Source organism: Halichoeres trimaculatus, unplaced genomic scaffold (genome assembly GCF_033239565.1).
Source record: "Halichoeres trimaculatus isolate MK-OKI-2021-1 unplaced genomic scaffold, fHalTri1.1 fHalTri1_scaffold_2, whole genome shotgun sequence".
Lineage (NCBI taxonomy): Eukaryota > Metazoa > Chordata > Actinopteri > Labriformes > Labridae > Halichoeres > Halichoeres trimaculatus.
Window position 1 is genome coordinate 22,734,820 of NW_027437180.1, and position 26,789 is coordinate 22,761,608.

The 26,789-nt window shown below is 40.8% G+C and overlaps 1 protein-coding gene across 3 annotated transcripts in view; it reads right to left on the minus strand.

The window, feature by feature from the left end:
• The window catches only part of LOC141810286 (protein sidekick-1-like), a 255,916-nt gene extending 238,908 nt beyond the window's left edge, over positions 1–17,008 (minus strand). For 2 of the 3 annotated variants that reach the window (XM_074697702.1, XM_074697686.1), the window contains exon 1: positions 15,521–17,008. In XM_074697702.1, coding sequence (XP_074553803.1) covers positions 15,521–15,617 — 97 coding nt within the window. In that variant the 5' untranslated portion in view covers positions 15,618–17,008. The remainder of the gene's footprint in view (positions 1–15,520) is intronic. The other variant, XM_074697693.1, reaches the window with a different exon arrangement.
• Between the last annotated feature and the right edge of the window lie 9,781 nt (positions 17,009–26,789).

Genomic DNA, 26,789 nt, shown 5'->3' on the forward strand with positions numbered 1-26,789 from the left:
CTGGTGCTCAGGTCGCTCGGAATTCTTAAACACACTCAGCTTAGAGCAGTGAGCAAACAGGGCCACAGCCAATCAGAGGCAAAGACCCAACCAAGCTCTGTCTCTTATTGGTTTAGCTTACGACATGGTCTTTCCATGTGTGTGAGAAAACAGAAATGATGTGCAAGCGAAAGAAATCTACATTTTCACCTGAGCAACATCAGATACCACCTAAAAAAAATTCTGGTTGCAATCTGGAGCCCTGTATTGCTATGAGAACAAGACATACAACACCCTATCTCCCCCTATTCATCTGTCATAACACAGGTGCGTGCTTGTGTGTGTGTAATGATTATGAGAGCATTTTTGTGTTAAAGACTGACAAAAAAGGGGCCAGCTGTGGCATTATGCAAGCCTAATACATCTATGTTACAAGCTAATTAGATTTAGCATAGCAATGGACAGGAAGATAACAGGTGAGGGGAGAGAAAAATCAACACAAAACTTAGGGGGGGGAGCACGAGGTTGGTGCTGAGATGTTTTCAGCTGTGATTGTGTCAGTGTGTTGAAAGCAGGTTGCCTAATTGCTTATTCACTCACACACAAGCTCGCAGACAGACCTCAATTATCTGTACACCTGATGCACGGATACAGAAGTTACAAACACAGCTCCACACACCCACACACACACCCACTCAACACAGACACACATTAATGAACAAGTGACAGTCTAATAAGCCACTCTGTCAGATAAAGGGATTGTAAAAGCACTTATTAAAGTAGATTTTGTCAAGAACTATAAGAACAGTAAATCCTGATAACACACACACACACAAACACACACACAATCCTCTCAAGGAGAATTTGTCGAGCATGAAGAGCTGTTTGGACGTGATGGCTGAAGTAATCAGCGAGTTGTTTGCAGAGAGACATGGCTGACATTTAGAGCTGAAGATTGTTAGAGCAACCCTGACCCCCCACCTTCACATAATTTAATGATAACATCACAAAAAAAACTATTACTGATCAGGTCATAAAACCAGTGTGACAGCAGCTGCATTTACTTTGAAAGGATGACTTTGTTCACATGTACAAGCTGGGTCTCCAACACTCAGCAGATGGGTTCAGGACTACAGCACAAAGGTTATAACCACATCTGAAGCAAGATCTTCGGAGACCCGAGGACTTGGGGACAGAGTGTGAAGTTTTGTTAAGATCAAATGAATATTCTGACTGTGCTGAGGGGAAAATGTAGCATCAATTCGACCGTATCAATCACAGTCCACCCTGGAGGAATATCACTGACACCAGCTAATCCATCTTTTCTGTTTTAGTGAGTACTGAATGAATATGTAGCTGTATCACTGAAATTATTTGTGAAACACCTCTGCTTTTCACTCACATCAACAAATCTCAAGTTCATTCAAACACACCCACGATAAACAAAATTCTCTATCAGTGAATTTTCAAAGGTGATGTAATCGATCATGCCAAATGATTATTCAACTAGGGCCACACGATATGACCTAAAACTAAAGTCTTGACATTTCTAAGCTGTATCGCGATACATACATTTTGATATTCTGATTTCTTATTTAAATCCCCATATACATTTTTAATTCAACCCTTTGATGCACAAAATGACAGGGTGAGAAGGTGAGCTGCCGTGACACAAGCACCAGCAGAAAGTGAAGGAAGTGAAATTCGAAAGAGAATCATCCAAGTCTTAAAACATTTTTTTGACAATTTGTACTCAATGGTCACAATATTGTCATTTCAAACATTTCACGTGCAACAACCCTGAAATATACTTAATAAATTCGCCTCTAATTGCAGCCCTATTAGAATCAGGGTTAACTTTATTCACATCAAGATTTTTCATCCTACTTTTCACAAGAAACAGGTTTACGGGCCGAGATGAGCATCAAGGTAATTTTTGTGAGGAACAAAATCCAGTTGACATCTCAAATGACATCAAACTCCAATTTCAAGTCCAGTAAGGTCAGATCAGACCAAAGCACAAAGCAACGACTAAATTTTAATTTTCTTAAACCACCAAAAATCCAATCACACTGACATTATATAGTAACCTTTTCAATGTGCTGGAAGAACTTCATTAACAACCCTAAAAGTACTCCTCTACATTATTCACGATGTCAAAAAGCTAGTAATTCACCCGATTTGTGAGGCTGTAAACTTTTTACAAGTCACAATTGACTTTGCCCAATAACAACCTTTATAAGGAAATGACCGCTCTATAAACTTTTCACAGTCTCAACTCACAGCTTAACATGAAAGGTTCAATACATACAGAGCTGCTTCTGTGAGGCTGACTGTGGAGAACAAGGTCATTCTCAGTGAAAACCAAATGATCCTATCTGAGTTATGCTCCTTTGAGTAAAGTGATTAATTTAACGTTCTGCTTAATGGGAAAAGATGATTAAAGGTGAAAATAATTCAAGATTGTATTTTAGGCTGTGGTGAAAGCAGCACAGGGTACATACGTGAGGTAATCCAGCAAGGGTTTGAGCAAAAAGGTTGAATTTTATCATCATTATAGCCTTATTTTCTTACCACTTACAAGCATTATTTTTAACATTATATATAAATTGATTATTTCAAGACATGAAGTCAAGTTTTTAGTAATTACAGTGTAAATTTGCACTACATTAGTATTAATTCTATAGACCCAGCATAGCGCTGATGCTACAATTTGCATATTATGGTTCAATTGGATTTGAAACCAGGTAGCATAGATCGATCATATGTTTTTGCATTTAAAATCTGAAGAGTTACACTTTTATACTGTATTTTCAACATGTCTCAAAGCACTGATTCTTTCCACTGATGTGTTTGCAGAAATCCATTATAAATTGTAAACAACAAAAACATCACGATCCAGACCACAGTTGTTCATAGGGATGGGTACCTTTCACATTTGAAACGATACAGGTACCGATGCCCGGTACCTGGCAATCGGTACCAGTACTCAACGGTACCAAGTTTTGGTACTTTTTTGTGTTTATGTGGTAAAAAATATCAATTTGTTTAAAAAAATGATGATGACTCAGTATCCATTTCATATTCTGGATTTTAGTATCCAGAATATTGCCAGGATCTGGATCATACGTCTACATCTGTCAGAAACTATGGTGCCCTTGTGTTGTATTGTTTTGAAAAGCAATCCCACCATTTATGGTGGAGTTTAGGGATGGGTACCTTTCACATTTGAAGCGATACAATACAGATTCCCGGTACCTGGCAATCCGCATCTGTACTCAACGGTACCAATTTTTCGGTACTTTTGTAGGTTAATCTGGTAAAAAATATCAACTTGATTAATAATAAAATGTAAATTCTTTTCAATTTAACAAATTTATTCTTCAATATATAACCTTGCAAGGCTGTGTTCATGTCCAGCATGGAAAATCACCTACTCTTCCTCTCCCTCACAGTCACAAGTATGCATTTAGGTACCTAAACATGGTACCTTTTGGTGTTACATGAATTGATACCCGGTACTTTTGACAGAATTTGGTTGGTACCTATAAAAGTACCTAATTCGGTACCCATCCCTAGTTGTTCACATCCCTTCCCACGTTAAATATAGACGTCTTTACATTTTTTACATTCACATATGTGCGGAACACAGCCATGACATTTCTGATTTTAGACAAATATTTGTTAATGTTTCAATTTTTATGCACTTTACAGAAACGTATCTTATTAGTCTGGACATATGTCTATACATGTTATTAAAGTTTGGGATATAAGAGTTGTTGTCTAGCAAAACTTTTATGCAAAAAAAGAGACACTACAGAATGTTAAGATGTAAAGATATGTTCTGGCAGACTTGGTATGGTGGGTCATAAAGGGTTAATAATACTTGCATACTTTTTACTCCTGCAGATTAGCACATCCTTACCTCAGAGTCAAAGCTGTGTGTGTTGCAGTGAGGTGGTGACAGTGTTGGAGTCAAACTAAGCCCTGAGTGGCATCGTAGCTTGTCAGTAACATTCTGCTGAGTCAAACACAGCCTCCATACCAAACACAGCTGACCCTCCAGGTTGGACAATAACTCAACTTGACTAAGGCTGTGAGAGTGTGTGTGCCAGCTTTACAGCAAGCCCAGCACTGGGTTACTCCCAACAGCTTCGCATCGACAGGCAAACAGGATAATTAATTTCTCTCTTTCGCTTGAATGCTTTCGTTTATTTTCATTTGTTTGCCTTTCTCTCATTCTGCTCCCGCATTCACAAGATAAAGTGAATCCTGTGAGATGACTTGCAATTCCATGCATACACATGCACATCCATAATACTACAGGAAAACAAAGCAGCTGTGTATGTATGTGTGTGTGTGTGTGTATGTAGTGTGTGCGCCTAATGAGATGAATATGTGTACACTGACCATTCCCAATTAAAGAAAATGTAGAAGCAAAATAAGTAGTAGAAAGGAGAGGAAGATGTAAAGCAGAAAGAAGTGATACACAGCGAGTGGGGGGAAAGATCATGAGTTAGAGAGGGGGATTAGAAAAATGGAAAAGAATATCTAAAGCAGATCCATTAATCAAACAAACGTTTTCTCTTGTCTTTCCCTTTGTGGAAACTTCCTTCATCCATCTTTGCAAAGTATGTTCAACTCTGTTTTGATTAAGTCGGCTCATCTCCGTGCTGTCCTCTTTTATCCATCCATCTACTTTCATGACCCCAAAACTGACAGCCTATTCTCTCTTTCCACCTACTTTCTCTTTGAATTACTAACTTTGATTACTTTTCTTCATAACAGCATATCTTTTCATCTGTCTGTACTGTATCCCTTCATTTCCTCGTCCATCAATCAGCAGCAACTTTCTCCACTCTTGTAAGAGGAAAAGTTCATTCTAATCAGCATCCGCTCAACCCTGTGTCAGTCAGAACATTTATTTCAGGATGGAGGCAAAACATTGTAATCATCAGGGAGGCTTGAAGTATTTGTTTTTTATTATTCATAAAAACCTGCCTTAAAGTCATCTTCAAAGTGCTTATATGTTTAGAGGTGGGCTGAGTGTAAACCTTCATACAAGAGAGAAGTGTTTAGAAATGAACAATAGTTAGAAGCAAGGAAGTATAAAGGGTTGTGGGGGCATGGAACCCTCACACAAAAGATCAGGTAATTTCTGAGTACAAGTGCAGCACAATTTCACGAGAGCATCCACGTGATACCAGCGTCTGTCAGTCAAAAACATCTGGCTTAATAGAAGAAAGAGTTTTAGCTTTCTCAAATACTAATACTAAGTGACAGACACCCTTTTGCCTCTGAAGCTGCTCCTATAAGTACAGGTTAATGTCCTTCTGCATCTTTTTTTCCCTCTTAAAATAAACTTTTTTTTCCCTGACAACACTGGTTGTGTTCTTGTGTTTCCACTGAAAGCAATCCCAACAAAACAACTCAGATTCATAGAAAGACAATCACTCTCAGTGTTCATTAAAGAGTCTAATCTGGCTGAGAGCTTGTCAAGACTTCCTAATTGTCTCAATGGGACGTGATTGGTGCTTCGTGCGCAAATATGATTGTAACAGTGAGGTCATACAGCTGATGGTGAGCACGGCTTCAGAGTTCTGCCAGCTCTAATGCAGTGCTTCATTTTTGCAGAAAGCCTCTTAACTCTGCATGGAGCTGCAGATATAGAATGAACACAATGAGGTGAATGTGTAAAATTACAACTGCAGCTGCAACAACTTAAACCACTGACAGAATAAAACAATATAAACTCATCGTTTGTCACATATAAACATCACCTTAGCAGGCTTCCCAAGTGGAATTTTAGCTGTCTCAGTATAACCCCTAACATTCTAGTTGGGCTGTAAAACCTCAAACCTGTTGACTCCTGTTCTGGCTCCACTCACTATGCCGCTTTGTTGTAGTCAAGCTAAATACCTTTTGATAATGACACAGTTTGTTTTATTTTGAAATTCACCAGGCGTTTTTAAGTGGTTACTACGTGCAATTTCCTGTCCCACTCAATCTGCTTCTTGTCAAATTGACGCGTCACAGCTCTGGCATCAGATTTTGTTCATTGTAAAATTCTATGTCATCAACCTCTTTATGTGATATATGTTACATAATATTTAGCTGAAGGTTACAAAAAATTTAACCTTGCAGAGCAGACGGACCTGCCTGATTCAGTTTCTGAACTCCTGCAGGTCCATCTTGCCAGGCTCCAATGACCAACGATTTAACTCGGCTAAATTCTAACCGGCCCAATCAGGGAAGAGAGGCGGGAGCTGTGGGAGCAGACGTGACGTCAGTAGACTTTCGCACTTGTCAGCGTTCATTTGATTCTTAAGTTAAATTTATAAAAACGGAAGCTGCCGTCTAACGCCTTTTTTACAGCTGTTTCTCGTGATTCAGTAGTTGTTCATCTATTGTTTCTTAGATGCATCGGCTCACATAAGCATGCCGTGGCTTGATGTGGATTGGTCCGTGGTGAGTGTGTTAATCAGAACGGTCGTCCAATCACCAGCTGCAGATTTTTTTTAAAGTCCCGCCTCTGAAAACAAATAGGAAGAGCTGCTACCCAGATGGACTTGTGAAATAATTCCGTGGCGGATATATGAAACTGTCCGTCTGGCGTGTCAGGTTACAAAAATTAGTCCCATGTTGTAAAACAGATACAGAAAAGGGAGACAGTAGAAAGTAGGGTGGGATAAGACGCTGGGACGATGGGCTATCCTCGTGATTCAATTCTAGTACAATTTCTGGGAAGCTGATTCTTTGATATTTACATTTTTTGCACGTTTTACTTCGTTTTTTAAGACCAGACCATGTGAAAAAGTTAAATGATGATAAAAATGTTTACAGACTATACCAGGAGCCATAATTTCCCATAAAATGCACATCACATGAGTCAGAGAGAAACTCCACCCTCTGCTAGAGAAAAGTGATGACTTTTTTCCAATCCAGTTTATAAACAAAGACTGAAGTGAAGAATTTGAATTTGAATAAAAGAAAATGATTTTTTGACAAAGAATCCCATTTTTGATATAATCAAACAAAAAATGATATATCACTTTTTCATTTTTTTCTACCACCCCTAATGAATAGGGGAAGCCCATATGTGCCTGACCTTGGGCAAACTGCCTTGATGATGATGAATATGATGATGATGATGATGATGATGATGATGATGATATATAGTGATGAGCTTATGATCTCAGGAGACCAGTGCATTAGTTCCTTTCAGAAAGTAAACTGTAACACTGAAGTTGAGTTGAGACCAAGACACAGACAGAAACAATAACTTCTGAGTCTGAGTATTTTTTGTGGTTAACAATTCAACTCCTTTACAATCCAAATGAGTCATTATGTCCCTCAAGCTATTGTAGATAACAAGCGCTGTATAAAACAGTCTGGAAAATGAGAGAGTTAAGACATCAAAGCATTGATGAGGCTAATCCCAACATGCAAATCAGCAGGGATTTGGCTGTGTGCTAAACACGCACTAATGCACATATGCATGAAGTGCAAACACAAATAAGTCACCGCTTTTCAATTCAGGTCATGCTCTTCTGCTCACACACATACAACAATGAACACACACATCTGTAGCACAGGCCAAGTCTCCATCCTGTTGGCTAGAGTGGTATGCCCACCTCTAGTGTGGATCAAAGGACCAAGGTAAAAACCTTTGGCCAGACACACACACACACACACACACACACACACACACACACGTACAGAAGACTACTTCCTGCCTTTTCTTGGCTGAGATCAAAAAGGTTTCCTTTCTTTGCTCTACCCCATAGCATAAATCAGTATCAAATATACACACACACACCCTCTCAAACACCTGTTCCAGATCAAACGCAGCAACATAAGAACACACACACCTGCAGCAGGTTAAAGCCTCTGCACTGAACAAGTAAATCATGTTGCTCTAACACACACAATGGTGGACACTCCCTAGTATAAGTTCAATCAGGCCTGACCTCAGTAATGCTCCACGGCTGGAGATTCACTATGCAAAGATCACATTCAAATAGCCTGCTGGCCTGACCACACTCAAACAAATGCAGAGCCTCAGACAGGTGCATGTGATACACTGAGTGCAGAGAGGATGAAGAGGAGGAGGAGGAGGCACATCTGACTTAAGCCTCTACAAGTCGCTCCACGCCCAGAGAATTTAACAGTTAAAATCATTACCGCCTCACAGAAAGTAAAAACAAATGAGACAAGGGGAGGCAAAGACAGGCAGACAGAGCTTTGGTCCAGTGGAAGGTTGCCAGTTTTAATCCAGATACTGGCTGAATTTTACATTAGAAAAAAGGGTCACCATCTTCACCCCACAATGACACTGCTCTGGAGCCTTCTCCTGGCAGTGCAAGGATGGGGTTTTAAAGGCATTTCCCCTGGATCACAAAAAGAGAGAGAAAGGAAGGGGGAGAAACAGAGATAGGGTGTCCTGATGCATCTCCAGCTGCCTGCAGGTTTATTTGCAACGGTTGTTTCTGTAAATAGAAAAATCGTTGCTATTCGAGTCAGACACACCAAAAACCAGATACCATTTATTTCAAAATCAATTCACACTCAGCCTTAACTCATAAAGTTCATGTACTTTTTCTATAGTTCATCCATGGTTCTCCTGTGCCATGAAATATGATTGGTGCAAAGTTTAACAATAGCACACTTTCTTGCTTCACATAATGCAACAGTGTAGACGTTTTAAAATCTGGCCACTTTCTCCACCTCATGGTACGTGTGATCAATATTTACTTCAAAATAAGGCTTCACTTCAGTTCCGCTAAGATATATTCTTGTTTACATATGACATTAAGACATTACTAATTTGTTCTTGTAGTCCTAGTTAAGTCTCTAAACAAGGCCTGTCACGATAACAAATTTTGCTAGACGATAATTTCCAAAATATTATTGCTGATAAACAATATTATTGTCAATATTATATTGATTTTTTTCTTTTTTTTCCATTCCATATTCCATTTTTAAATGGGATAATAAAGTGAGTACACCATATCAAACGCAAGAAACTTTCATTTCTTAAGGGTATTTAACTGTAATTACAAGGTCAGGATCTTTTAAAATAAATTAAACAAAAAAATATAGTAAATTTAACAAACAAGAAAAGAGAAAAAAAATACAATGAAAATGAAATTGACTCTCTTTTAGAAAAAAATACATGTCAATGAAAATAATTAATACTAATCAAAAACAATAAAACATAGACCCTGTCTCTAAAGAAAAAACGAAACTCAAAAAAAAAAAAAAACAATAAAAACTATAGCCTAAATAAAAGGGAGTTTATACAGTTCCTGAATTGTTTGTAACATGTACTTTTTTCCAGTCAATCCGTACTGTCTGTCAAACATTTTTAACATTTCTGGCTTTCAACCGTATTGAAGGGCTGCATTTCTTTGGCAATGTAGCTGTCTTTGAGCGCCCACCATTTGGTGCTTTTATTTCTATTTACTTTGCAGACCAAAAGTCTCAGTAAGAGCGGATTGTCACAGAACAAGGCTCCGCTGCACCCCCCCTTCTTCATCTTCGTCGCCACTATTTCCAAACAAATGCGACATATCAGCTCGTTGGTGTTCATGAGCTCACACTTTGTTCATTCTGATAAAAAACAAAATATTCCCACACTGGGACTGTGGCAGGCGGCTTAAGAAATGTATCTTTCGTGCCATCGCTCATATTAGCATGTGTTTTCTCCTTACCCCTCAGGACGCTCTGTTCAGCTCTCTCCGTGTGTACGCGCGAGCAGCCCAGTCGCAAAAGATGCCAAGGATGACATTTTTGACAGATGCTCAGTCCGCTATAAATAAACAAACATGCATGCACGTGTCAGTTTATCGAGGCTGGCAAACTTACCGAGGACATTTTTATTTATCGTTCGGTTAATTGATTTATAGATTATCGTGACAGGCCTACTCTAAACTAATGAATCGGTAGGTGTCAGTAGTGAATGAAAGGTAAGGTTTTTTAGAGCTCCAGATTTGTCAGCTACCTGTGTCCAAGAGGGACAAGACTTAGCTCACAGATTCAGTGAATTCTGTCATAACCTAATTACCATAACTAAATATGAGCAGCTATACTGGCTGGCTACACAGACACCACTTCTTGCTTTCGCCTGACAGTGTTGATATTCTGTCAGTCTTTTTGCTTTCTGATGCTCTCTGGTGTCTTGCAGTTTACTCAATCAATAGAATTCATGTTTTGTGAGGGCGGCGCGCTGCTTACTTTGGAGATTTTACCTCAGAAACCGCTTCATAACTGCAAGAGCTTTCATGCCACCTTCAGCCCTTTCATCCTTCAACCCTTTCACATGTGTAAACAGCAGATCAATAACAACCTCCTCCCTCTAACTTACATAATAAACACTGAGGCCTAAAAAGCAACTGTTCCACCTGTGTGGCCCGCAGCAATTGAATTCTTTGGTCCCTTACAAGCAGACTTAAAGAATGCCATGAAAAGGCAGAAACAAATTTTTCAACTCCTCACCCACAGAGTTTAACCTTTGTTAATAGTTAATATTGGACTAACTGTGTCTGAGAACACACTGCCAAAAGAGGTTGACCTCTTAAAGACCCCACAATGAAACTTTCAGGTTAAGCTTCATCTTTTACTTTAACTATTACAAGTTTTCTGGTTGTGCTGCATGAAAAAATGGAACAGGAAAGATACACCTGTGACACTCATTTACACATATCAGCACCATCACGCTCCATCATGCACACAAACACACACACCAACAGGGATGATTACTTTGCGCTGGGACTGAAGCTGCCTCTATGTTGCTTACACTTCTAAAGCTGTGCGAAGAAAACACTTAAAGCTGAGAAAAGGTTAGCATCAGTCTGACACACACATACACACAAACACACCTGCTGGCATGTATGTGGTCTTCAGTCCCATCACATTCGCACCTCTGAACACGGAGACAGGTAAAGCACACACACACACACACACACACACACACACACACACACACACACACACACACACACACACACACACACACACACACACACACACATACACACACACACACACGCACAAATGCTGTCCCTCTCAAGAACAGAGGTGTTTGCACACACATGGTAAGATGTCAGCTGGATGTGGCAGTGTGGTGATTTGATTCTCCTGACAGACAGGAAATAAGGGAGGCAACCAGGGACCTTACTTCCTCTTAGACGTCAATCACACACGCACACACACACACAAACACAAACACATTTCCCACTGACTTTACATCGGGCTGCTTGCTCCTCTTATAATATCTATTCACAATCTAGCAGAGACTCTTTGTGTGGATATGTGTGTGTGGCTGTGCGCGCATTCAGCATCCCAGTCTAGACCTATTTTTTTCCACCATCCTTATGACTCTACAGCTAATCAGACCACCAAGTGAGTACACAATTCATGTCCAAAGTTATCTTAAGCATGCTTTTCCATATATAGATCATTTTTCCCCCAAAAGCATTAAAGGGCAACTCCAGTTTTTTGGCACCTGGACCTTATTTATAGGTGTGTGCATGCTCATATACTCACTCAGACAAACATCGTGCAGCTCGGAGTCCTTCAGAAGTTATTTAGATCCAACCGATTTTAGCCGCACTTAGCGGGGGCCACGGCAAGGGAGCTTCAGCGCGGGACATAATCTCTGCAAAATCCCTCATTTCTGCTATATTTTTTCATCTATCGCCAGTGTTATCATAAACACACTCCTCTTCTGTTGCCATAGGCCAACACTGTCCACAAGCGCACCACCAGTTTGCGTTGAGTCGCGGACGTGCTCCTGTTTGTTGTTCTCGAGCCAGCTCTTCGTCTCTCTCCCTCTGCATCCTTCTTTCATGGCGCTCCTTGTCCGTGTATTCAGGCTCTAACTGGTAAGGACAACCGTCAAACGTTTGTTTACCAGGTCAGCTCTGGGTCAGCTGACCCACCTGAAGACGGTAGACGAGCTGACATTAATAAAAAAAATATAGCAGAAATTAGGGATTTTGCAGAGATTATGTCCCGCACTGAAGCTCCCTTGCCGTGGCCCCCGCTTAGTGCGGCTAAAATCAGTTGGATCTAAATAACTTCTGAAGGACTCAGAGCTGCACGATGATTGTCTGAGTGAGTATATGAGCATGCACACACCTATAAATAAGGTACAGGTGTCAAAAAACTGGAGTTGCCCTTTAAGGTGTCCCTTATACTTTCTCTTGTTTCCAGCACAAACTCATCTGTGAGATTTCACAATTATTTATACATGTTGACATAGTGTATAAACACACTGCACAGTTCCACAGTTGGAAAAGTTTAATTTTGACACTATGGAAACGACAAAAGTTTAGGAATCATTTTGATAACTTGGAGTGCAAATGTATGAGACATGGACAGAGGGAAAGAGAAAAGGAGAAATGGGTGCGAACTTGTGGCCCATGGGCAGAAATGTATTGCTAAACTAGAAAAGCACCCAGAAAGCACAGACCTTCGCCAAGCATATTGTAACTCTCAAACAACACTTTAGTCCTACTTTAATGTTATACTCCCTTCAGCAGACTGTCTGCTATAATTTGGTGTTAGTTGCAGGTTTGTACGATAATGTGTTACCTGACAGTGTTGAAAACGACGATGATCCAGTACATATTTCATATTCCAGATCTTAGTATCCTGAATTTTGCCAGGATCTGGATCGTACTTTTACATCTGTCAGAAATGATCGTGACCCTGTCTTTTATTGTTTTGCAAAGTAATCCAACCATTTCTCGTGGAGTTATATACACATATGGTGAAACTGGCCCTATCTCACAATGATAAATAATCTTTTAAAAAAAATCATGGATCCAGACGGTGATCCAGATCACCTCCAAAATTTAATCACTTCTTCCTTATCTCATTTTGAACATTTCCTGAAAATTTCATCAAGATCCATTGGTTACTTTTTGAGTGATGTTGTTCACAGACAGAAAGACAGACTCTCCCAAACACAACCTCCTCGGCTCAGGAGTTCATTAATACAAATGATACTGTCTTGTGTTATATCACTAGATGGTCATGTGACCAAACAAACTGTTAGAACAGCTGACAGGTAAAACAATGAATCAGAGTGATGGTTAAAAAGTTTAGAAACACACTTGTTCTAAGTATTCAAACAGCAGCTTTTCATGTGGTCGTGTTATTGCAAAGTCTCAAATCCCAAGTGTGATTGGATAAATCAGAATCAATGCAACAAGGTGTGTATCCTCTGTATGAGGGACGCCTGTTCTGTGAAGCTTAACTAGAGCTTTTACATCCCTGTTAGTAAGAGAATCATTTTAACGTCATCCAGAACTGTTACTTTCAACAGTTTTTTTTTAAATCCTTTCCAGAATCCTCTGCTCAATGTCTCAGAGTGAATTAATGCTGTATTCACATAATTCTATGGAGCTTGCAAGGTTTTCATTTTAAAGCTGTTATATCAAGGACAGAGAGGCATTCTAGTCTCTCTGGTGGTGATGTGGTACATGATGTTGGGCTGAGGGATAAGTTATGAATACAGAAAGGAGGTGGGGCGGTGCACAGATGAGAGGTGGAGGAGGAGAGAGAGAGACGGTAAAATGCTGCCGTCACTTAAACTCTAAAATGAAAGATCGATGAGCTTATTTAAATGTGCTCCCAGAGACAAGAGCTGGCTCATATAAAGCCTTGCATTCATGAGGACAGGTGGGGGCATCAATTGCCTCAGAGATAGGAGAGGGAAGAGGGAGTGAGGAGAGGGATCATGGGATCAACTTTCTCTCATGCATTTCATCCTTTTCCTACTAAAATAAAACATCTCGATAAATGTGGGAGATAGTCGGGTCAGAACCTGAATCTACCGGCATTGACTGGCCGCTTGGCATGGACTATCAGATCAATAATTCCACCCCCTCCACCGTATCCTCTATCTGTTTCACTAGTTCCCAGTTCACCCTCTACACCCTGAACACACACCAACACAAACACAAGCCCTGTCAGTTATCCTGTCGTATATCTGCAGCGGGGGATCCCCGGCCCTCCAGCTGAGACAGCTGGAAGGTCGGTTCGTGAGAGTTTGGTGGCTTGGGTGAGACCTTGACATTAGGGACGACAGAAGCAGCTGACTCTGCAGCCACACCATCCCTCTGTCTCCCACCTCCACCTTAGTCCCTACTAATGAGGGAGGAGAGTGTGATAACTGGGGAACGAGAGGAGGGAAGAGCAACTTTTGACACGCACACAAAGGTGTTGTCATCCTGTCATCATCGATTGAACTGCAGGCAGGGTTTTTGGAGTGACAAATATAGTGCGCCGCATTTCCCCCTCTGCCCTCCCTCACGCAGTTCTTTTAATCTCACCCCCTTTCCCCTGCTGCCCCTCTCTGTCACCATCTCCTGTCCTTTTTCTTCACCATCCTCCTCCACTTACCTGTACTCCCTTATTTTCACACTTTCTTCTCACTTAAAGGGCACACAGACATTTTCCATGCGTTCACAAATAGCTCGCCCCTACCTCTGACACCCACGCACACACACACACACACACACACACATGTAGGCACACACATTCCTAAGACCCCCTCCTCCTCCTCCGCGTGACCCCGAGACTCAACCACACATTCTGCCCACCACGCCATCTGTGACCCAGAGAAAACTGAGAGCCGACACCAGTCTGACCTTTTCTGGGCTTTTGTTTAGCCTCTCTGACACAATCCCATGAGGTGCACACACACACACACATACAAAGACACACATAGATTCACACAATATCCATTCATCTGCTCTCTTCATAGCTAGATACGGAGAAAAGGGCTCTAAATGCACGTTCAATACACAAGTTACACAACCAGCCTTTGTCATGACTCCATATTTCTTCATATGTCTGCTTTCAGTGTGTCAAACAATTACCACTTGACCCTCAGAAACCACAGGTCACACTCTGATCTGGACACTTGCCAGCACAACTCTGCACTTATAGATCAAACTTAAATTAATACACTTCTGATAGATGTATTTGTCCATGTGTTGGTGTATTTTTGCCAAACAGGAGATGTAGTTAAGCAGGTCATTGACTAAGAGGGGGATTATCAATGCTTGGAAACTAAAACAACCCCTCCCCATAGGCATACTCAATACCTTAATCCCCCCATCATCATTTAACAATATATGCACACTGATAACAATAACAGCCATGTTTCATTCACCCTGGGTCATTCCCTCCCCCTTTCATTCACCCAGTGTTTTAACTAAAATAATCCATTTCTGTATCTCCCTCCAGCAGGGACACAGACATATCCAAAGTTACAAGTAAAGTGCTTCTCCTGCTCATAAATCACACCCATTTTTTCCAATGTAGAGCTCTCTATCTCACTTTTCCCCTATTCACTATGGTCTCTGTGACAAATGAGTCAGCCGTTCAGTGTGTTCAGGCTGTGCACTTATCCATGATCCGTTAACCCTTTAAACATGTACAGAATTGATGGATCTCTGTGCAAAATGTTTGTCTGTGTATCATCTGACATGTAAACCTTGGTCTCCCCTGGGAGTAAATCTCTTACCTTGACCATGCAACATGTGGCAGCTGCTGCTGAGTAGAATCAGGAGAAAAAGAGGCGGACACCGGCTCCCACCCCGAGTCGCCCCTGTCACCAACATCTTGGCCACGCTCCGGGGAGTCCTCCAAGCAAGCAAAATCCCTGTTTCTTCAGACAGGAGGAGGTTGACCAACACTGCCCCCGGTCCGCTTTTGCTTTGTTTGCTGCAACCGAACCTTTTATAATAAAGTGCAAGCAGACAGAAAAGCTCTGTGCAGTCCACGATGAAGATCCGAGCTCCAGGAGTCCACCGCTGTGACTCTGACTCCCCAGCCTCGGTGTCCAAAAACTCAGTGGGCTGCTGAAGAAAGAGAAAAGAGGGGTGGCGGGGTGAGGTCCTGCTTCACCGAGTAACACCAGAGTGATCTCTGTCTTCTATAGAGTCCGACTGTTCCTGCGTCCTGCGATACCACATTTTCATCTGGATTGATCCGAGTAAAGAATTAATACAGTTGAGTGTGTTTTATACTTATCGGCTTATTTCCTTCTATCGACCTCAAATCCGCGCTTGTTTTGATGTCTTCACTGGGGATTTGTACCGCGGACCATTTAAACAGTGGTCGCATTAGCAGAATCACAGAACACTTAAATTATCCATCCGTGGATCCATCCTCTTAAAATACAATCCAGTAATTGATTCTCAGAATACCTCGGGCTTTTTGAACGCAAAACTGGGCATCGACTTCCAGAGTAGTGGAAAGAGGAACATGAGCATCAGTCATTTACTGAAGTCTGATATCCTAATTAACGGTTAGCCCTCAGGTCTAAATGCTCCGCAACTCTTCCAGAGAGGGGACTCTGTCCTCGGATACGAGAGCGGCTTCCTCCCCCTAGTGCTCCGGGTCTCGGGTTACGCGGGTGAATGACACAACAGGTTAGAAAAAACAAACAAATGTAAACTTCCTCGGCAACAACCGTTTTTTTCTTTCCTTTGTGTACACACAGCGACCAAGAGAGTTAGCACGAGCCAGAAAGTGAGCGCGAGCCAGCCGTTACAAACATTACTCTCACCGCTGCCAATGCGACAGTGGAGCTTTCTTCCTTTCCAGTCCTTAATGCTCCTCCAAAGTCCGAAAAGGAAAAGAGATGGTCTCTTAAAACGTCTTTTCCTAATCCTTTCACATTTACACGACTCCAAAGTCCACAGCTCGCGTTGTTTTAGCCCTTTTCCGTCTCGGCGCCTTGCTTGGACTAGTAGTAAGCTGACCCAAGCGATGAGTCTCCCTTAACTGAACACCTGCCACTCTCTTCGACAGACTTTGGGATGAGAGGGGGCTGTAGTCTAGCCTTGTTAAAGCAGTTGCTGCGTTTTCGGTTAAGTTTGAAAGCAGAACGCTGATATCTTTGAGTTTTATTTGACTTTATCCGCTATTTTCTCAGTTTCTTGTTTGCCTTCTCCTCTTTATCTCCCCCTCGATCTATCCCAAACTAAAACGATAAACTTCATTTCACTTTCATCCGTAATCGTTGATTGGTCGAACTGAGTGCTATCACTGCTTTTATTGGACAGTCTGAATAGGTGGGCGGGAACTATTCATAGCTTTCAGAGTATGGGGAACGGCGCCCCCCGAATCCACACATGGAGGGGCTGAAAAAACTATTTACCAGCAAAACTGCCGACTGTTCAGCAATTTAAAATCCTAAGAGGCTGCATGTCTTAAGATTAAACCGTCTATTTTAAAACATAGAGAACTTAAATGACAAAAAAGTAGACGGAGAAAGGGCTAAAATGAGAGAGCCATAGCCTGGGATTTTTTTTGTTTTTACCTTACTCACTTTACTGACAGTTGAGTGGGTATTATCAAACTGAAGAACTCTTTTAAGAATCACTGGTGGTCCAAATACACCTACAGCCATTTTCTTTATTACAAAATAACTGCCTGGAGCTATATCAAAGTACAAGTGATAACCTACTTTCTTCAGTGGTGATGTTCATTTAATGGGACATTAATATTAAAGCCTACAACACAGTGACCTTATCTTTTATTGCTCCAATAAATCCACAGAGACAGTTTTTCCATCCCAAGTGCCCAAATAGTCTGCCTTCACATTTTCTCTTTATAGGTACCTTCACCTTAGCTTATACATCCGTTTTCCATCAAGGATTATTTGGCAACTGGCTTTCAACTTTCTGTTTCTAGCAGAGCAGTGATGATGATGATGGAGTTTCCATGAAAGGATTCTGCCACTCAGTGTGCCATGCCAAACCAAACCAGGTCGCTCTGGATTCCACATTAAATCACCAAAATCCCCATTTGATGATTCCGAAGAGCTGTCTGAACTAGATTACAATTTATAACAAGAGACAGCTGTTGGAAAATCCTCATTTAAAGAGGATAAGCTTCAGGAAAGGGATGATTCAAGTCATGCATTATGGCCTTGTCACCTGTCTACACAAACTTATCTTACCAATGTAAATTTAATTTTGGCAGCAAGATGGGGAAAAAAAATATCAACTCCAGCCGATTTGATAAATTCAAGATATCTGAAGATTCTGTCTTCTCTGTCTTACAACTATTATGACTTAGAATTTTGTTTCTGTTTAAGAAGTTAAAAGGGCACCTTATAATTCAAGGGATTTACTGCACTGATACTTCAAATTAGTGATGACCATGACACATTTTAGAGGGTGGCTTTTGCTTTATCTGAATTGAAGAGAATTTTACGGTATGTTCTCTGTTTATAGAATTGTTGAAAATATTGGGCTGCACGGTGGCAGTGGTTAACCCTGCCTGCTGCCTCAAACAAGAAGGTCACCAGTTCTCTCTTAATTGCCGGTGGGCAAAGAAAAAAAGAAAATAAATAAATATAAATGCGCATGAGAGGTTGTCTGTCTCTGTGTGTTAGACCTGTGACTGATTGGTGACCAGTCCAGTGTGTACCATGCCTCTTTCCTGAAGACAGCGGAGATCAGCTGCAGGCATCCGCAACCCAAGTATTAGATAAATGAATTAATGTTGACAACAGCACAAGTATTTGGATTGAGAAAGTATGGATAGGAAAAAAAACTTTATGGGAGAACAAGAAGGATATACTTTGCACTGTAAGATTGCTAAAGAAAATCCTGAAATGATTTTTGAGAAAGCGAGTTTACACAGGGCTAAATCTTGCCATTAAGAATTATGGGGCTACAGCTTCCACCATAAACATTCCCAGTGATGGGGTAACTTTTGTCCAACTGATGTTTATACCAACATTAAAAATCCAGAATTTCACTCTTACATGTCAGCCGTAGGTGACCAGGCACCTTTGTTCCATGCTGATGTTGTTGTTGCTCAACTGCATATCTGTCACAAATGTTAAAGAAATCTTTTCAGATATTGTTTCCTCACACTTTTTTTTTGTTTAGTTTGACAGAACAACACGAAAACCCCTCTGGGTCTCTTTTCCTCACCTTGGTGATAAAACTAGAGCAGCTGCACACCTGGCTGACCTGTTGCACCCAAATTGCCTGTCCAGGGCTCTTTGCACCTCTAGATCTTGACATCCTTGTCTCTCCCTCACAGTCACCCATCTCCACCTCTTTTCCCAGTAGGCAAGCAGCAAAATGTGTTTTTGAAACAGAGAAAGACCGCTCCGGAACTTTGGAAGTCAGCCAGTTGCTATGATACCATCAAATTTAAATATTTTCAATACGCTTTGGGTTCGACGTTTGGACGTTTTCTGTCTCTCGTTACTTATTTTCCTCTTGTTCTTTAATTGTCCTTAGTGCCCTTGAGAAAATGGTTTTGTGTTATTGAATGGGTGATCATGCTTTACATGTGATGATACCATTATTAATCTACAGCATCTTTAACTTGAAATGTTCTTCAAACTAGCTCTGATTTCTTTTTGAATTCTCCATTATTGCTTCATGAGGTCACAGCTTGCTCATTTACTCCAATTTGGTCTTTGTCTGCTGACCATAGAGGCAGGTCATGAATACTGCAGTAACATTTCGGTGAATGAATGTAAGCGGCATTTTAACACAAACAGCTGCAGGGAAAATTATTCCATGAGAATTGGCCTGAATCATAAACTGAAAGAAGCCTGTAGAGTCATCAAGGAAACTGTTCAGCATGATGGCTCATCTATATTTCACCCTCTGGCCTATCAAGCTATTTTTATTTGACAGAAACCTGTAAAAGGAATGTATTGAAAAAAATTCTGATATTGCTGCTCAGTTATTCAGATGAGATATAAATTCTCAAAAAAGTGAAGATCTTGTTCAAAGCTGTGTGAAGTGCCAAGTTGTGCTGATTAGAAACTGGATTTACTTGAGTTTCAAAGTTTCCTCAAGGTGATTTTAGCTCATTATGAAATGACTGAAAGTGAAAGTAATGCCTTTTCATGAGCTATTAAAGCAACCATAGCTTTCAGGAACAAGACTGAACATTTCTGTATTGGTAATGATACTTTTGACTGTTTCAAAGCAAGATGAGGTTTTTTTTTCTTTGTCAAAGGACACAACTTCCATGAGTAAAAGGGAGCTAAAATTCATACAGAAAGTTACTCAGCAGCTTTGATGACTGGGATGGTGATATTTTAAATTGATCCTGTCAAATGCCTAATGTTGTTCACCTATTCACTTTAATCTTTAAATAAGAGCAGAATTATGGTTGTCTGCGGTAACTTAACATTAAAACATTGAAGCTCAGGTTAACAACATCATAAGTGTAAGATTACTTTCCGATATAGAACACACTTCCGCTTTGCAATTATGTCTGCCACTGGGTACAATAGTCCAGGAAAGGGAGGCTTAATTTGTGTAGTGGAAATGGCCATCAATGGAATAACAGGAGAAGGTAGAGAAAGGTGATAAAAAAAAAGATCTAATACAAGTTAACCTCAGACCTCCATTGACTTGATAGCTGTGGGGCTGCAGGGTTTCATAGCTTTAGCTCATTTGGCATTTTTTCCACTTTATCAGAGCAGCCTATGAGCATTTATCAAGAAAGCCAAATGAATCATAATCCACAGTGTGTTTACTTGAGATGGCAGGAGTGCTGATCAGTCACATCGGCTGTGAACACTACCTGTGTCATACAATGATATTAGGGTTGCAAGTTTAAATGAGCATTGAAATGGTGCAGGTCAGAAATAACAGGGATGTGATCGGTAATACTGAAAATCATAGAGAGACAGTGCAGTTAAAGAGATCTTTGTACTAATTCTGATTTTATCAGTAAGATAAGAGTAAAGGGAGCTTCAACTTTTTACTTTTTCTGAAAAAAATTCTAATCTGACACTTTTTTAATATTATAGGATGTCACACAGATTCCCAAGCACAGAGAGCTTAGGGATGGATGGATTTGATTAAATGCTGCATTAAAACAGGTTGTTTAGTTGACCAATGTTTATTAGGATCCATGGCAATATCTGTCCAGTCTCCCTGTGCTGAATCTAGGCATGCAGATTTACCTACATAAAATAAAAAAAGTCCTCTTGTTCAGTTGTATCTACTGCTAAATGGCTCAGCTGGCGATGACCACATCAGTGCTGTAGGACTTTCTTCAGTTGTTAAAACATATATTATAATGAGTGCCAGGTTTGATGAAACAGAATGTTTAAAATCAGCATGTAGTTTTTTTTTTTTTAATTTCTTTCAGCATTTATTAGGTTTTACATTATTGAGTCAATTCTGTGATGTGTCCAGGTCCATTAGTCCTTCAGGTCTGTATATACCCCCTGTGGCACAGACAGACAGACAGTCAGACAGACAGACAGACAGACAGACAGACAGACAGACAGACAGACAGACAGACACACACACACACACACGCACACACACACACACACACACACACACACACACACACACACACACACACACACACACACGCATTCACACATGCAGGGATGCACACTGGGACAGTTGTCTATCTCAGACAGACTGAGCTCTCACAGGTTCTAATTCTGAAGCCAATTTGGCTCCCAATTACTTGTGCATCCAGGACAATTACCACTGCATTTTCTGCCCCCCATCCATCTATTGCTCCCTGTCAACAAAGCATCCTTTAATGGCTCCTCACTGGGGGATCGAGACACTCACAGACACATATAATTACAAAAGCATATACATTTGTGCGCACAGACTCATCATATGTATGCATGTGGATATCTACACCAGCATGTGCATGACTATCACATGACACACACACACACACACACACACACACACACACACACACACAAAGAGACCCCAGACCCCTCTCTCTCTCTCCAATGGACTGAAACTCCACAGTGGGATAACCTCCGCAGGGGGGCCCTATGATCAGTCTGAATCATGACACCAATCTCTGTTATACTCTGAGGCAAACACTGAGACTGTCCCCTGTCTCTTTAACACCTGTTTGACTGGACTAATGCCTTTGGTCCAGGCAATCAACACGGACCAGTGCGCACACACACTACTACTGAAACACACAAGCACGTACAAGCACATGCAGAGCTAATGAGCTGCTTCCTGCAGCTCGGTCTGTCACGGTGGAGGAGGGAGATAATGTCAACATTAACTGACCTGTCATAGCAGTGGAGTGCTGGGAGGACACATACACAATGGGGGAGAGTGGTTGCAGATGGAGGTTTTTTAGCAGAGCAGTGGGACGCTGATAAACAACATCAATTGCTTATTCCATTTTCTTTTTGAACTCTGGTTCCAATCAACACAATGCCTCTGTTTTTTCCCTTCTATCAACATGTAATTGCTACAGGCTGCTGGACTCAAATTGAGCGTGTGTGCCACACCTAGTCTGAGTGAATGGACACTCTTGGTATTGTATATGTTCTCTGTAGAACTAGAAATGGATAAGCATGATGGCCGTTATGTGGAAGCTTTAAATGCAGCTTTAGAGTTATACCAAGGACAAGAGCTTTTTCAAGACGTTGGTGTATTGTCAAAGGGTGTCATTCTGTATGTTGACAATTTGTCCACTGTACTTCTTTTGCTGTTTTCTCAGGAATCATTCTCTTTCTTCTATAGTCTCTTTTATTTTACTTCTTTCTTGCAAGGACAGTATCTGCTGCAAAGTTTAAAAAAACAAAACAAAACAGAATGAATAGAAGCTGACCACTGTCATCAAAATGCAATTATAGTAGCACAACAGAATGAGCCCTTCTTTGTGTGAATTTGCCATGAGACTGTGTGGTTTATTGTTTTGTTTCATACTAGCCCAGGGTGAGACTGCATTCTTGCATTTCAGATGGTAACATGAGCCAAGAAAAACCAGCGGCTCCACCTGTTATCCAAGCTTCTCCTGGGGCTAAAGACAGGGTGAGGGTGCACCGAGAAGAAAGAGCTGGGGATGAGGGTGTGCTGGTGGTAGCAGGAAGCCTTTCATGTGAAAAAAGGGAGGGAGTAAAAAAGATGAAAAAAGGGAATTGTAAGGACTTAGGTCACACCTGTATTGGACTCAAAGAGACGGGGAGGGATGGAAGGATCGGTGTAACACTATTGGGAGAAAGGGAGGAATCAGCATGGAAGGGAACACTTTTTAGAGAGTCAAACAGATACAAAGGGGTGTGAAAATCATAGCCTGGGTTTTCAGGGCTCTTTCATGGAAGGAAAGTGAAAAAAAAGTAAAATATAGAGAGCAAAGGGAGTGAGGCTATTGAAGTTAGAGACAGGGAAAACATAGCCAATGATTTCAGGGTCACTGTGGGGAATGGGCAGAGAGAAATACTAAACGAAAGGCTCATGCTGTGCACTCGTGGATGAGTCTAAGAGTCTATGATTTTTTGTTTGTTTTTCTTTCTGTGTAAGTGTGTGTGTGTGTGTGTGTGTGTGTGTGTGTGTGTGTGTGTGTGTGTGTGTGTGTGTGTGTGTGTGTGTGTGTGTGTGTGTGTGTGTGTGTGTGTGTGTAAGTGTGTGTGTGCCTGAACTCTTAGCTCTTGCTGTGTGTCATCCCCACAGAAACAAAGCCGACAGTGGATCTGGAGCTCCACCTTGCCTCACGCTGCCTGACGCCTCATGAGTCCAGACAGTGGGGCATCAGCACTGGTCTCCAAGAGCCTCGGTGCAGGCTGCTATGATCTCTCTGGGGTTTTCCTCTTTGCACCTGTGATCACACAAATATCCTGCATCACACTGAGAAAAGGGGAGGAGATAGAGTTGACGCTGTACTCTCTGAAAATGCACATAAAAGCAAAGCAAACACAAGAGGGAAAAACAGAACTCAAACTGCTTGAAAGTCTAAAAGAGAGGCTGCAAAAACATAAACAACCACATAATTAGTATTTGTGTGCATGCCTGTGCCTGCACCCACAGGCATGTGGGAGCATGTGTTCCTACGAGGGGACACCCATGGGCGCTTTCACCCGGCTCTCCCAGTTTAGAGAGTGTGGATGGTGTTGCAGTGATCTCACAGAAAAGTGATGCTGTGCCCTGAGGGGAAACGCACCATGAGCTCTAATATCCCTTTTTTTCAATCCAAGCATTTCTCTCTCTACCTCTCTACCCTGCTGTCCTGTTCTTGTCCTCCTACAGCTCCTTTCTTACTTTCAATGAATTTCACCATTCCCCACATTTAATTCAGCTGCTCCTCCCTGTGGAGATGACAAACAGAGAATCTTTTTGATGCCTTCCCTTGTTTGTTGCACACTTTTCTATCTTGAATATTTTCAGCCTAAAGATGATCTAAGTGGGTACAAGACCTGCATGATGGCACAATGAAATGATTTTTCAATCAGCATAGCATGTGGTGCATGTGTGTACCAGAACACATTTAGCCATATGTGATGCACTATTTAAAGAGCATGAAAACTGATAAGCAAGCAACTGTAAGAGTTTCATTAGTGATATAAAAATACCTGTATTGACTCCTCTCCTCTGCAGTGGAAAAGACTTCAAAAACACCTGAAATAGAAACAAAATTCAATACCACAAAGACAGTTCTAAATGCAGCACATAACACTGACTGAATCAGACTTAATGTCTCCAGATGTCAGGAACAAATTCTTCAGGAAGACAGGAAAGCTTGTTTTCCTCTCGAGATTTAATGGGTAAAGTTTGGTTATTTTTGTTCAAAACAAGACTTTAAATGTAGAACACAGTAAAGTAAGATGACTGAGAACTTCCTCAGTGTCCTGACCTTTAAAAGCTAATCCAGAACCATCAGTTTCATCATTTTGTTAATTACCAAGCTCTCATTAGACCGGATCATTACATTGCTTCATTTTGGTGCGACTCCAATCAATACAATGTCACACAAACTAAAGCTGTTTAATATGCCGGAATGGTTTTTACAACTGATCAATATTTATATATGAAAGCTGGCAGAAGCTGATTGAGTCTAGGCAGTGAGGTTATTGAAGGGGCTTATAGTATTTAACCAGAAAAACGCAGTGACACTGCAAAACTATGTATGTCTGTGTTTGTGTGTGTGTGTATATATATATATATATAGGGCTTGCTCAGCATATTGAGCCATAATTTGACCATGTCTCAAGCTCTTTTGATCTTATTCTATTGTTGGAGCTAAGCTTACTCCTTATATCAACCAGAGGTGAGAGTAGTTGCATTTTAAGGAATAATCACGTTCTCCCCAATACTATACTCTTTCTTACAAACACAGCTTCCTCTGTGTATACCAGAGTTCAAGAAAAGAAAGATCTGCTCTTTCCTTTCCATGTCATGCATGAAGGGATGACTTCAGGGTTACCCTCCACACACACCAACTGACACACTTATATTTACAGTACTACCACATGCACCTGGCTGAGCTGGTCACTGGTGCATGTACACCCCTGACATAATTTCTGTGTCATGCACATCTGTCACATATTCACATCATAGCATCCCCACCCCCACCTCGTCTCCTACCTCAGCCCTCCATGACTCTGCTGCTGAAACACCACTCAGTCATTCAATGAGGGAAGTGTTTTCTGTTCAGTGGCTGATCTATTTTTTTTTAATCGCTTACTTTAAGCATTCATTCTGTTCTGTTGGCCATTTTTCATTGAGGCATACAGCATTTCTGAACTGAGCAACACCATTGTGATTCTTTTTTTCTTGACCCTGAGTCCTTGAATAGACAAGTTAATCTCTTCACTTTACTGTATGAGAAAAGACCTTAGGCAAGTTAGGCAACAACAACAACAAAGAGAGGACACATGTGTCCTGTTTTGAAGTTTCACACGATTGTGAGGAAAAGTATTGTGTGACTGTAAGTGTTAAAGCAACAAGGTGAGGGTATTTCTGTTATATCTACTTCTTGTCCCTCACTGGACCACAGAGCTACACTGCCCCCCTCAGGCCAGACAATCCTCCATCTTTTCTGTAGAAAAGTGTCTCTTTAAACAATGTCCAGTTTTAAAATTTAAATATGTCATGATTTGAGAACAAAAGTAGTGTCACATTGAAGAAAAGAATGACATTAAATGTTTCTGGGTGTGCTTTAAGAATGATAATTTAATAAATTTAATAAATTTAACAACATTACTCCTTTAAAAGAAAGGGGTAACAAGTACTTAGCCAGTCAATAGAGAACACATAAATAAGGACAAAGCAGATAAACCCAACAGCAAATGCTTTAACAACAATTTAATCCAAACATCAATAACCCATAAAGACCCTGAGCAACACTTTAATCAAACAAAATAAAAAATCCATCTGAAGTTCTGGGTTTGTTTGTTGGTTATCCAGCTCAGAGCCAGATCACAGGCAAGGGTGTATCCTCAGGGGTGGCCAGGGATGGCATGGGCCCCAGCATCTGATTGGCTAATCAACAATATGGGCTGTGTTTAAACAGGGCTGCTGAATTCTTTTGATATTATCACAAATATTTAAAATGTAGAAATCACAAGCAAAAGAGAGAGAGAGAGAGAGAGAGAGAGAGAGAGAGAGAGAGAGAGAGAGAGAGATAAAGCACTCCATCCAAAAATTCAGATAAACTAGATAGAATAGACTGTTCAAGCACTCTCATGGGTAATGTACAGACATGTTGCTATTTTATGTAATTCTTACAGTTAATGCAATAAATAAATAAATAAATGAATAAATAAATAAATAGATAGATAAATAAATAAATATACAAGACAAAACAAAACCCCAAAAATGCAAAAACATGTTTTTAATTGTGAAGATTGGGAATTTTTCAAAGTGCTCATAGATGTGATTTTGAAAATACTTCTTCTTTTAAATCCTCCTATAGACTTAAGCTGATGGAGTTCTATTCCTTTGCCATGTCACATCAATATTCATTACACTTTGTGGAGTTAGAGTAAATCTGTACTATCTTTGTGTATGCCTGCTTGC